The sequence below is a fragment of the Venturia canescens genome, chromosome 1 (assembly GCF_019457755.1).
Source record: "Venturia canescens isolate UGA chromosome 1, ASM1945775v1, whole genome shotgun sequence".
Taxonomy (NCBI): Eukaryota; Metazoa; Arthropoda; class Insecta; order Hymenoptera; family Ichneumonidae; genus Venturia; species Venturia canescens.
The window spans coordinates 30,981,298-30,994,651 of record NC_057421.1 but is presented as its reverse complement, the minus strand read 5'-3'; the positions used below and the strand labels follow the sequence as shown (position 1 = coordinate 30,994,651).

The 13,354-nt window shown below is 34.9% G+C and overlaps 1 protein-coding gene across 3 annotated transcripts; it reads left to right on the top strand.

Moving 5' to 3' along the window:
* The first annotated feature begins 7,450 nt into the window (after window positions 1-7,450).
* LOC122405595 (vesicle-fusing ATPase 1-like) lies at window positions 7,451-13,271 on the top strand. 3 transcript variants are annotated; one of them, XM_043410491.1, is made up of 9 exons: window positions 7,451-7,901; window positions 8,116-8,204; window positions 8,291-8,515; window positions 9,385-10,240; window positions 10,491-10,790; window positions 10,874-11,164; window positions 11,332-11,516; window positions 11,618-11,776; window positions 12,118-13,271. In XM_043410491.1, exons 1-9 carry the CDS (start codon window positions 7,890-7,892, stop codon window positions 12,233-12,235), a joined length of 2,235 nt encoding a protein of 744 aa, XP_043266426.1. In that variant the 5' UTR covers window positions 7,451-7,889; the 3' UTR covers window positions 12,236-13,271. The 3 variants fall into 3 exon arrangements, with proteins under 3 accessions (XP_043266426.1, XP_043266428.1, XP_043266429.1); XM_043410493.1 differs by lacking the exon at window positions 7,451-7,901 and having other exon boundaries at window positions 8,177-8,204; window positions 8,291-8,391; XM_043410494.1 differs by lacking the exons at window positions 7,451-7,901; window positions 8,116-8,204 and adding an exon at window positions 8,557-8,733 and having other exon boundaries at window positions 8,295-8,391.
* Window positions 13,272-13,354: the final 83 nt, after the last annotated feature.

Below are 13,354 nucleotides of genomic sequence, written 5' to 3'. Positions count from 1 at the left end.
CTTCACAAAAAGACGTGTATCATCGATTTTTTCGTCTCACCTCGCGAATTTGCTGGCGTGGCAAGAGACTTGACGAAGCTCTTGTCGTCTTTCGCATCACTGAATACGTACACGTATTTCGCTGCACGAGACTTCCATCAGTTCGATTTTTCCAAAGCTCTGCAGCTTTGGCCACCCTCGTTAAAACGATGCTTGCAGCTTCTTCGAAGCAATCTTCTGCGAAATATTGTGTCTGCTTTTCCCTCATTTTTTTCCTAATTTTCATTCTGTAGCTTTTATAATAGTTTCCCTGAATTTCTTGCGACACGTCGAGCTTACGCGTGACTCACTTCTGTTACGAACTCGTATGTGGAGCTCAGACGTAAATATCATTCGCTCCAGAATTACCAAGTAAAAAAGCAACGTCGTAAAATTATCTCTGGAAATGCAGATGACCCAAGTGTGATTCACTTGTGTCAAATTTATCGCTGCAAGACGCTCTATGGATTAACTCGAGCCACAAATATTTGGAGGGGGTTTTCTAGTTTCTTATTAATTTCATTGTTTTATTCTCCGATTCAAATATTCGTGCCCAATATCATTGCTTGATAAATTATATTATTGATTTTGGTATCCACTTTCAAGTTGTTGGCAATTCGTTAATTTACTAGATAAATCAATTTTTCATTTTCACTACTATTTCTTTTCCAGTTAGAAAAATACAATTCTCACATTCTTTAATTATCATTTTTCATTCATACCAGTATCATTATGAAAAGCTTTCACGATAAGTAAACAGCATTTAGTGACAGAATTTATTGAATATTTTACTGGGCACAAATTTTACATTTTATACCCAACGAGTTACTTATTCTATTCAGCAATTTTGCAATGCAATTTTTTTTTAATTAAAAATTAACTTTTTTTGTAGTTTAAATCAGCATTTATAATCATTTGAAAAATAAATAACACATGAAATCCGTAATCTTGTAATAGAACACACTGAAAAATGAGAACTTCAAGGATTTTCGACAATATTTTTCATTTCAGTAATTTTGACCCCTTCACCGTTCATTTCTACAATTCATTCTTTTCGCGTTTATTTTTTAGTACAGGCTTTATCCAATGAATTTTTCGTAGCATAGACTATTCAAAATGCGGCGCTGTAAAATTTCAATGGTTACACAATCTGACGTAAACGGTATACTTGTATTTTATGAAGAGTTCATATGTTAACGAGTCGCTCTACTAGTGCAGAATTGTGGAGTAAAAATTTCAGTGAAAATTACGGTTAATTATTCCGCATGTAATTTGTGAAAAGAAAGATGTTTATTGAAAGCGGAAACAAGTTGGGAATCGAGTGCATGGGAAGAGATAAATAATGAAATCTGTGAAAGGCACACGTGACCTATTTGATATGAAAGGCAATCAGAGACCTCAATGTCCCCGCAATCGAGTTGGATAGCTAAAAGCACGTGTCTGATTTACGCTGGAGGGTTAAGGTCATCACCTCGATGGTCACGTTTCGGGATAAATTATTCCAATAGCCACACGAGCCACAATTATTATATTCGTACGATATATTTATTGTATACGACGCTTTCAACTCAAGTTGCTATTTTGTTTGTGTCTTGTATAGTACAGCTAATATATTTAAATGTTCTGACATAATGAGTCACAAAAACGATTTTCCGGAACGATTATTGGACCAGGTAAGACAAAAACAGGATAACAATAAAGTTTTCGATTTGAGAGAAAACTTCTAATTTTTTAAAATCCAATTACCTGCTGAGACTCGGAGCGATTGGAAACATCAATTCCACGTTCATTGGATTAATCGTTTCCAAAAGAGGTTTCGAGCTTCAGTACTCTCATCAATTCGAATTCTTTCGGAATCAAATTTTCTTTTAGAATTTCTGTTCATTCTGTTTTTTAAAATCGCGATTTTTACCATAAAATTATGCGTTTAAACTCAGTTAAATCGTTTTTATATATATTGAAAAATAAAACCTTTACATTTAATTACGAACTGCCAGCATTGAAGAAATGATTCTATTGCAATTTCGTATTAATTTGCTGGAAATCTTTGGACTCTACAAAACTCAAGAGCAAACGTTATTAGTTTAATAAGTATTTTGAAAGTATTTTCTAAAACAGGGCTGTCAATGTACTTGCTCCGAGACTCTGCCGAGTCTCTTGACAAAGAGACGTAGTTCGAAGTATCTTATAGCTAGGGGAATATTTATTGAAAACAATAACGTTTCGTAATTCGCTGAATTATTCTAAAAAAATGAAAATGTATTTATTTATCGTTAATTTGTAATTAACTGTTGAGGATCTAAATAATAGTTCGTCGATGATTCATTCGATGGATCAATAAAAAGGTAGCATTGACATTGATATAAAGAATTAATTAAGAAAGAGACTTGGAAGTTTTCAATGAGAACTTTCGTTACGCGAATAACGCGAGTGGACTCGAGCTGTCGTTTTTTTTTTTTTCGTCAACGATTTAGCGAGGGCATATGAAAGATAATTCGTCGCATTCGTGGCTCGTTTCACAGGCGTCCTCTCACTTTTTGCGTTTAAGGAAGCGCGAAGGCTGATCGCTTTATCGGTTCGTCTTCAACGTGAGCTGAAACGGCAAAACGAAAAGTCGAGTGTCCTCTTCGACATGAAAAAAAAACGATCGTTTAGACACTGAAAAGAGTACACTAATAAAAATTTCCGATCGACTTCTCTAGCTCTGGCGTTTTTGAGTTTTACATTAATTTCAGATTTTTTCTAATCAAACTACCTCCAAAGTTGAAGGCGCTACCACCCAATGTGACACAAAAAATTTCAAATTTCAAAAAAGCGTAATCGGATCGAAAAAGGTCAGGGTCAATTTTAGCTTTGGTTGGCCAATGAATTTCGTCATAGATATTATATTTGAGTATCTGCAGATACTCGCGTGTCACCGACGAGAGACAAATTCAAATAAGAAAAGTGCGACAAGGACGTGGCAAAATTTGATGACTCGCGACAATGCGCCATGTCATTGAAAATGTATAGCATCGAAAATCTTCGACTACATAAAAACTGTAACTACAAATTTTATCCATTTTTTCCTCGTTCAAAAATATTTTTATTTACTCAATGAACGATAACGAGCGAAAGATTGTATTTCAACGAAATGAACGATCGACCAGTACGATCCGAATAATTTTCGAGTCGTACTCTATTCATAGGAGAAACTATTTTTATAAAGCAGAAATTTGTAACACCGAGATAGATAACGCTGGAACTTGTCGGTTGATTAAACTCCAGCCCGGTGGCTTTCCACTTTTGAAGAAGAATGAATTTCATTCAACAGGCCCGCGCAATCATTATGCAAACGAAAGCGAGCAATAAAGCTCTCTTCCTCTTTACCCTCACCCTTTTCGATAGACTGTCTCGAATAAATATACATGTAAATGTGCGCACAACAGCGAATTGATGACATACACATGGCAGAGGAACGACACGTACTCTGTATAAAATTTACACGGGGAAATTCGCAGCTATAAATAAAATGTCAGGTGATATGAGTCACACGCCGCTCAACTTCCTAGAGCTGTGCCTGCTCGTTATGAATTCGAAAAAAGATCGAAGCCGAGAAAATGTCCGAGAAAAGGGTGGACTGACTCACTCACCTGTTACCATTTGTCAGGGGGAAAAGTTTAATAACAAAGGGATTTTTTATCAGTCTGCATTGCGGGGGAAAACGGCAGCGATATCGAGTTCTGTTCAACCGTGCAAATAAGTTCCATTCCTCGATAATTTCTCCGATGGTTATTCTACTTGAAGGAAAAATTCGTTTGAAATTCCGGTAATTATGTCGAATCCGGGCTGCAGCTTGAAACTGCACCAATTTTATTTTGAGCATTCGTTATAAATAAACGATAGTGTAACATGTAATTTTAATGAGGGGGAAGACCTCTAACGTCATAAAAAACATAAAAAAAGCAATATTCAAAACGTATATAAAAACACGATAAAAGACGTTCTGCACGATGTACGGTGTGGAATGATAGGGCATGTTGGAATAGTCGAAATGTAGATATGTAAAAATTGGACAAAACAATGCTGTCTTGTCTAATGTAAACACTGAAAGCAGGCAAGTAAATTTGTTATAACAGTATCTATGAGACGATAAATTGAGACGAGTGTATCGTTTCACTTACCGATGCTATAATATGATTTCAAAATCGAATGAAAGTATTATATATTAACAAGATCATGGTGTACTAAAACGCGAAGTAAATTGTACAACTTGTACTTAAGGTATTACTGGATGGATGGCCCAGCCGATAAATTGTACCTGATCGGAATTTCCGTACTTCGTGATGCAATAAAAATCTAAAAAAAATCAGCAACATTTGGAAAGTTATGAACTACAATAATTATCAATAATAATATTGCCCAAAAGTTATTAATAAATTGTTTAAATGAATAATTTTTTAACAATTTTACAGTAAACTCTTGTTTTTTTTTACGAATCGAATGTGCGCATTTTTCTGAATGCTCATGATTTTTTTCAAAATTTTCGTGGATTTTTGAAATTCTCTTTTTTTAATTTTTTAAGTGGCTCTATTTGTACATTTTTGATCCAGTAACCTTGAGACTTTTCAAAACTGATGGTAAATATGTCTTCTAAAACACATCCAAAATTCAAATTTTTCAAAATTTTTTCAAGAAATTTCAAAAATCCACGAAAATTCTGAAAAAAATCATAAGCATTCGGAAAAATACACACATTTGATTCGTAAAAAAAAACAATAGGTCCATCCAAAATTATTGAATAATTAATTGTTTAAACAATTTGTTATTAACTTTTGGGCAATATTATTATTGGTAATTGTTGTTCATAGCTTTCCAAATGTTGTTGAATTTTTGCAGATTTTAATTGCATCACGAAGTACGGAAATTCCAATCAGATATAATTTTTGGTCGAGCTATCCATTCAGTTATATCTTAACGACGTACGGTACAAAAGTCTAAAGTGCGGAAAGACAATTTTTTTCAAAATTTTCTTATGCCCGGAATGTATATACCTATTGTCAATGAAAAAATATTAAAAAATTATTAACTATGAAAAAATATGAGATCTATTGTAACATATACAGTGAATGAATTACGTTTCCTGTAGGAATTCAGAATTTTGGAAATAAAAAAAATATGAGATAATACTTGGCGTCGAGCCGCTACCGCGTCTCTTGATATACATATGGAAACGCTAGGCTTATACACGTGAACTTTAGTGATCAATTACTCGATAACTGTGTAGAAGAAAAATCTTAAAAAAATTGTATTGTCAAATTTGGCACTAAAGAATATGTTCACCAAATTTTATAAAATTCTGATCATTTTGAAATTTTTTGTTTTTAGCATGGTTCAGCATGGCAACATACAAAATATTCTTAAATTTATATAACTTCTCATAGTCAGTTTTTTACATTTTTGATGATGTTGCAGTTCTTCCCCCTTCTCAAAATTACGTGGGATATGATTTTTTTTTACATAAAATAAGTAAGAAAAAAATTTGGTGCCGTTTCGAGCTGCAGCCCGGCTTCGACATATTTACCGGAATTCCAATTGGGATGTAAATTTTCACAAAATTTTATCACATATATACCTGGCAAAGCAAATTTTCGACCATTCCATTTTCCCGTGGTGGTGAAAACGAATAGAGCATTTTCGAGAAAAAAAAAATAATGACGGAAATTCAGTGTGCATCATTTAACTCGATAGAAAATCGGGAAAATTCAACACAGACGACTTGTTTATTGTTTCTCCTCGATGATCCATTTTCAAAGCCTGCTCAAACGTCACGCGCATGTGCGTTGCGGAACTGATGTTTAACACGTGCTTCTTCGAGGAATACTACAAAGTTTACATTCGCACCGTTATTTCAATCTCGAGGATTAAAATTAAAGGAGATATTCCCTTAAATTATGGTTCGATCGAAGAAGAGGATACGATTTTCGGTTAGAAACAGAAATATATTTTCCTTCGTATGTTTTTGTCGTTTGGGTCAATAATTCAGGACGTGACGGACAGTTGTTTTTGTGCGAACCTCAACGCCGGTTCAATAACCTTCAGGGTATGACCTGTGACAGAAGAATACGTATGGGCTGCGAAAACACCGAGCACGCTTATCGATCGCTCGCGGACACTTTATTTAATTGTGGAATCGTCTCAAAAGCACTTTCTCACAGAGGAAATGTAATTCAGTTAAACAATCGATTCTTCCAGAAAGATCGAAGAAAAAAAATGACAAAAAACATAGAAATTTTGAAGAATTCTTTCACTTGATTTTCTCCGGATTCATGTGTCTCAAGAAATTTTTAATCGCTCGCTGGATGTACATTTTAATAACCCAAACTCGAATCTGTCGTTCGAAACATTTTGTTGTTCCTAATTCAATAAAAAATCAATCTCTCCATTATTTTTTCGACGTTCGACGAAACAATAATGGAATTCCAAATTCGTTGTGATTAAACAACGTTTCAGTCACAAAAACAAACATTTTTCGATCAATATGGTTTAGAAACTTTCTCTAACAATAGAAAATATTCGCATATAGCCAGTGCCAATTTTCTGTCAGCAGTAAGAATCATTCTTGAGTTATGTAGCATGTATTTTTGGCACGTGTGTTAATTCCTACTGCTAAACAAAACTATATAACCTAAAAACGCCGAAAACGCGTGGCTTGATTTTAGAAGGAAAATCTGAACTCACCGTTTTATTTTTGTTTTTGTTTCCTGTTACGAAATGAGAATATTCGTTATTGACAAAAAACATTTTTATGATGATAATGGTTCAAAAAATATTGGAAAAAACGATTTGAGAATAATGTTTGTTCTCATTTTCTTGATAGCGAGAAGCGCGAAGAGTGATCAAGAACGTTCAATTATATCGAGTACGATAACTTTGGTTGACCCTGAGTCAATTTTCTTCATTTTTCATGCTTTCTCTGTGGCAAAAACAGATTGTAGTAGGTTCGGGTATCGGTAGTCATTAGACGTTTTTCAAAGTGATTTATCTTCAACAGAAAACAGTCGATGGACATTAATTGATTTTGTATTATTTACCGAACTTTTATCTTTCTTAATTGGTGTACGGATATTTAAATTGTGGGATTATAGATTTTTGTTTGGAAAAAAAATTGGTCGTTTTATTCGAATTGTTTGAAGTTATGTCGAAAAAATGGATTTCATTTTGGTTCTGTAGCTATATAAAGTTCAGTGAGGGAAAAAATTCTACGTAAAAATAAACTCGTTTGCAGAAGTAAAATGTTTGGTTACCCTACAGAGTGAACAACAAAAATAAAAAAAACTCAAGATTTTGATAACATTGAGAACGCGATTCATCAGTTTCACGGTCGGCAAAAAAGACACGCACTTTTTTACCGACTGTGAGAAAAAAGATTTCTGCAAGAATTCAATCAAGTAACGCAATCCTCTGGATATGATTTATGGTTAGGATATCAGTCTGTCCGAAATTCTGTGATATTTTCTCAATATTTTCATCTGACATTTTCTCGAAATCGATATTTTTCTCAATGTTTTGACACTTTAGCATATAAAGTTTCAAAATCCATGCAATCCAAGCTCTTGATTTGGTGGGACAAGGGGAGCGACAGGAGTGTCAAACCTCCTGGGGACGAGGAAATTGTCGGCCAACGTGGAACGTGAACTGTTTGTGTTTGTGAATGCTTTATCTGTGTAGTAAAAAAGCTAAAAAATACTAAAAGTGTTAAAAGACAACCAGTCGGTTGCTTTTTCCATCCCGTTCAACGTAGAAGTTTTGACGGTGAATCTTTTGGAGCATTACTCCTAGTGTCCTCCTAGTATTCCTAGATAAACTATTCCAAAAAAAGAGGATTCGAAATGGCAGCAATGGTGAGTTTTTATTCACACGTCCATAAGTTGTACAATATTCTTTACATCAATTTACATTTTTACATTCTCTTTGGTTTCGCCAAATCGCATAAATCATATTCATTCCCTGACAAAATAGTCTTAGTAATAATAAATCTTGTGTATTCTTCGTTACATTTGTTAATTTTTGACCTGTTGTTTTCATTATTGACACTCACGAATGACCCGTTTGTAGAGGATGAAAGTAGTCAAGTGTCCTACGGAAGAACTCAGTATTTCAAACTGTGCTGTCATCAATCCTGATGACTTTCCAGACAATGTCAAGTATGTCTTGTTTTTTTAATATGTTCTTCACCATTTCAATATATTGAGGAAAGCAAAGTTTTGCCTAATTTTTTAAATTGTTCTAGGCACATTGAAATAACCACTGGGCCGAATCAACATTTTGTGTTTACTGTCAAAACTCATCATGACATACCACATGGAGCCGTGGGATTTAATCAGCCGCAACGTAAGTGGGCCACTCTTAACCTCAATCAGGACATCGACGTCAGGCCTTATCATTTTGATCCAACTTCCAGTTCCGAATTTCTCTGTACCATTTCCCTTGAGGCTGATTTTTTCCACAAGACAAAGTAGGAACTTTTCTAAATTTTTCCATCTTAAACTTTCTTAGGAATAAGACGATGCATCCGGACAAGGAATTCCTTATTTTTTTAAATGTACAAATGGAAATATGATTTGAATATTTGGCCATAACGATTCAAAGATCTCTATCCAAAACCCAAACATTTGACGAGCCCTTCTGTTTGGATTTCTATTATGTAGAACATGTAACCCTGCATTGAACTTGGTAAAGAAATTCTTAATGTTTGGAACGATTGCAGGATTGGGAAAGGAAATCTTATAGTGTAGATGGTTAATTTTTTTTGTATACTTACTTAAAATATCTGAAGGACAAGAAATTGAAAATATTTTGTTAATAGTGTAGCTGGATATAGAGTTATGTAGGCACTTTGCATGTCTCACGAACATTTTTACATCCTATGTATTGAAGAAGTTACAGTAATAATGTAAATGAAAGTTCCTTTTTGTATAAATGATTAAAAAATATAAGTGAAAGTAGATAACAACCTAGTTTCAGTTATGGGTGACGTAGATCTTACCCATGAGGGAATGTCAATCTTGTTCCGATGATTTTATATAGTCACGTGTCAGAATGATTAATCGGGTAATGCTTGTTTCAAAATAATGATGCGATCCGAGTTGTAAAATGGAGTTACAGTAATGGAGAGTTTTACAAAGTTTTAATAATAATCGACTATGAAATCATCATTTAAAGTATATCATAATTTGGAGTGATGAAAAAATGAATTTTCAAAATCGTTTTTCTATTTACAAATTGACATTCACACGCAATTAATATCAATGGCAGTGATGATAGTAATGTGAGGTACAAAGTCATTGATGATTATGGTTTATCGGAATTGAAAAAAAATTTCAGGACAACTCCGGAACCTTATGACACAGAGCTCATGGCCAAAGAATTCCTTCTGCATTTCTCTGGTCAGGCATTTACAGTTGGTCAACAGTTAGCGTTTCCATTTGGCGACAAGAAAATGTTGGGTCTAGTGGTGAAGAGTTTAGAGGCTGCTGACATATCGGCGATCAAAGCAGGTCAGGAGAATACGAAGCCAAAGAAAACACGTATGGGACGATGTCTGGGCGATACAACGATACAATTTGAGAAAGCTGACAACTCGAGTTTGAATCTAATTGGCAAAGCAAAGGGTAAAGTCGTCCGTCAATCGATCATAAACCCTGATTGGGATTTCGCGAAAATGGGAATTGGCGGTTTGGACAAGGAATTCAGTGCTATTTTCCGACGTGCATTTGCCTCACGCGTGTTCCCTCCCGAAGTAGTCGAGCAGTTGGGCTGCAAACACGTCAAGGGTATTTTATTGTACGGGCCACCGGGTACTGGAAAAACTCTGATGGCACGACAGATTGGAAACATGTTGAACGCGCGTGAACCAAAAATTGTGAACGGACCTCAAGTTCTTGACAAATACGTTGGCGAGAGCGAAGCAAACATACGAAGATTGTTTGCGGATGCTGAAGAGGAAGAGAAAAAGCTCGGCCCTAACAGCGGTCTTCATATCATTATATTTGACGAAATTGATGCGATATGCAAATCTCGTGGCAGTGTCGCCGGCAATACCGGAGTTCATGACACGGTCGTCAATCAGCTGCTAGCCAAAATTGATGGCGTTGAACAATTGAATAATATTCTCGTTATCGGTATGACCAATCGAAGGGACATGATCGACGAGGCTTTACTACGACCTGGTAGATTGGAGGTTTGTTTTTTAAAGTAGTAAATATCATAGCTTATTTCAAATTTGATAGTTTTTTAACGTCAAATCCACGCTTTAGGTTGGCCAAGTCAAAAATACCTTAAATCGATGGCAATGTCACTAGATCAAAGAATTTTTTTTCTATTGTTGAAAAAAGTAATTTCGTATTACAATGATCCTATTCTGGAAAAATCTTCTGCACTTTTTTTAAATTTTACCAATAAGAATAGAAAATCAATCTTGATGACCACAGGTACAAATGGAGATCAGTCTACCAGACGAGTTTGGAAGATATCAAATCCTAAGTATTCACACATCTCGTATGAGAGATCACAAAAAAATGGCGCAAGATGTGGATTTAAAAGAACTTGCTGTGCTTACGAAAAATTTTAGTGGTGCTGAGTTAGAGGGTCTTGTGAGGGCTGCACAAAGCACGGCTATGAATAAATTGATCAAGGCATCGAGCAAAGTCGAAGTTGATGCATCTGCGATGGAAAAGTTGATGGTGTCGAGAACTGATTTCTTCCACGCTCTCGAGAATGACGTGAAGCCTGTAAGTTGACCAAACTTTTAGGTACAGTAATGATTTTGCGATTCATATTTATTATAATTTTCGTTCTATATTTTTCGTTTTAGGCTTTCGGTACCAGTGCCGATACTCTCGAACATCTTTTGACACGCGGTATTCTCAATTGGGGAAAACCAGTGGCAGATATTCTTGCCGATGGTAATTTGTATATCCAGGAAGCTCGAGCCGTCGAAAGTTTAGGCCTGGTATCGGTTCTTCTCGAGGGTCCACCAAACAGCGGTAAAACAGCTCTCGCAGCACAAATTGCCAAGAATTCTGATTTTCCATTTGTCAAAGTCTGTACACCGGAGGATATGGTCGGCTTCACGGAATTCGCGAAATGCTCATCTATACGAAAGGTGGAAAATTTGTTTTGGTGCGAATCTCTGTTGGAAGAGATTCGATTTTAATAAGAATAACGACATCTATACATCTCTTTAGCGAAATATATCTTAAATATCGCCCAAATTCTTCCATTTTCCATAACTCAATAGACGTATGAATAAAACATTTTTATAATTTTTAGGTCTTCGATGATGCGTATCGTTCACAACTTAGTTGCATCCTTGTCGACAATATCGAACGTCTCTTGGATTATAGTCCAATAGGTCCGCGTTATTCGAACACTATGTTACAAGCCCTATTGGTATTACTGAAAAAACAACCACCTCGTGGTCGCAAATTATTGATTCTCGCCACAACAAGTCGTCGGTAAGGAACGCATTACAAAACTTTGTCATCATTATTTTCACGAATTATTTGTTTCTTCTATGGAAAATTTCACAAATTGTTTAAATTCTTCTTTATTTTAGTCAAGTTTTGGAAGACATGGAGCTCCTTTCGGCGTTCAGTACAATCCTTCATGTGCCTAATTTATCAACGGTAGACAATATTCTAGCAGTGCTTGAAGAAGTTGATTTGTTTTCAAAAGATGAATTGGTATTTCTCCACGCCCGTTTGCAAGGAAAACGGTACATCACATTTTCTGTTCTACTTTCAAGTTTTCAAAACATTTTGGGACTATGGTTCGATCCATTTTCCTAACGTTATCCTCTGATATTGCTTGAGAATGGTCCAAGTCTGTCTTTTAAAAAAATTAGTTTTCTGAGAACTTTGTTCGAGTAGATTTATTTTTCTGTGCACACTCCACTAAAGTCCATTGTTTATTTTTGATCGTAATGCGGTCTGATTCGAATTATAATGGGACTATATATTCGGTGAAACTTGATGATCGGTTCAAGGGACCAATTAGGTAAATATATAAGAAATTCGTGAAAATCCTCTATCACTAAATAATTTTTTTTTTATCCAGGATATTCATTGGAATCAAGAAACTGTTGTGCCTGATCGACATGACGAGGCAGGTAGAGCAGGCTTATCGAGTGTCGAAATTTCTCTACAAGCTTGAAGAGGAAAGTGGTCTTTGGTAAAATAATCGCGCGATACATAAAAAAAAGTGTGCAATTACAATTTATACAGTAATTATTATTTATAATTGACGATATCTGAAAAGTTGGTTCAATTCCGTTAGGTAAATCAGCGAGAGACGAACTATGATTCATATGCAATCAATTTAATTTAGGGTGAGCTCGAAAAATGGCACTCGAAAAATATTATTCTTGCTGAAATGTTGCCAAGAGTGTCCTTTGAATCGATTACATTGAGAACCATAACGGCGATTTGACCACGAAAGAAATGTACGAGATCAGTAAAGGGACGAGTTTCCCGTAACCGCCAAAATCAATCAATTTACGGATACTGTGTTTATAATCTTTATCTTTGATCAACAACCTGATCGGTTGCGTAAATGCGAGAGAAATAACTGATACACGTTTTCTCGAAGATATTTGATATTTATGTTAATTGCGAGTTTCAACTTACTTTTCGAAAGACGGTAAACAACTTGAACGATCCTCTCTCTTTCTCTCTCTTAAGATATCAATCCCCAAAGCAAAAAATATGTTGTATTAGTGGTGCATTGATGGTGTAATACGTAACTCAAGATAAAAATTGCAAGATAACATTGTTTAAAAATTGATAAACGTTTCTTAACTCAAAACTTGAAGTCTGAAAAAACAGCAGTATGAGCGTACCAAGTTGCAAACTGTCCAATGCCTTTCTTCAAAGCCTGATTATGCTATGAGAATCAACATATGTTCAAAAATTCGTATTACACTTTTCCTTACTCAGGCAAGGTTATTACAAACATTTTTCAAGTTCATCAAATCGTGGCAGGTTCAAGCTCATCGATGAAGTGCGACAGTTTTAAAAATTTTATACTGAATACCAAACTGTACAAAAATATTGTATACATGATCTCATATTTTTGTACATTTTTTTTAAATGTACGCACGTTTGTATGTGTATTTATATAAATTTATATGATTTCTTATAAGAATCAGCTCATTATATTATAATAAATATGAAAATTATTGAATAATAAATTAAGTACGTTGATCCATGTTATCGCTTTGTCTGGTGAATTCATTTGTTTTTCTGCGTATTTGGCAGGAAAACTTGTTTTGCTGAGTATTTTCTCTCCTTTTTTC

Coding starts and splice junctions, on each gene's coding strand:
- LOC122405595 (XM_043410491.1), top strand. Junction 10,241..10,490: donor TACGACCTGGTAGATTGGAG/GTTTGTTTTTTA, acceptor TGATGACCACAG/GTACAAATGGAGATCAGTCT. Junction 10,791..10,873: donor TCGAGAATGACGTGAAGCCT/GTAAGTTGACCA, acceptor TTTTCGTTTTAG/GCTTTCGGTACCAGTGCCGA.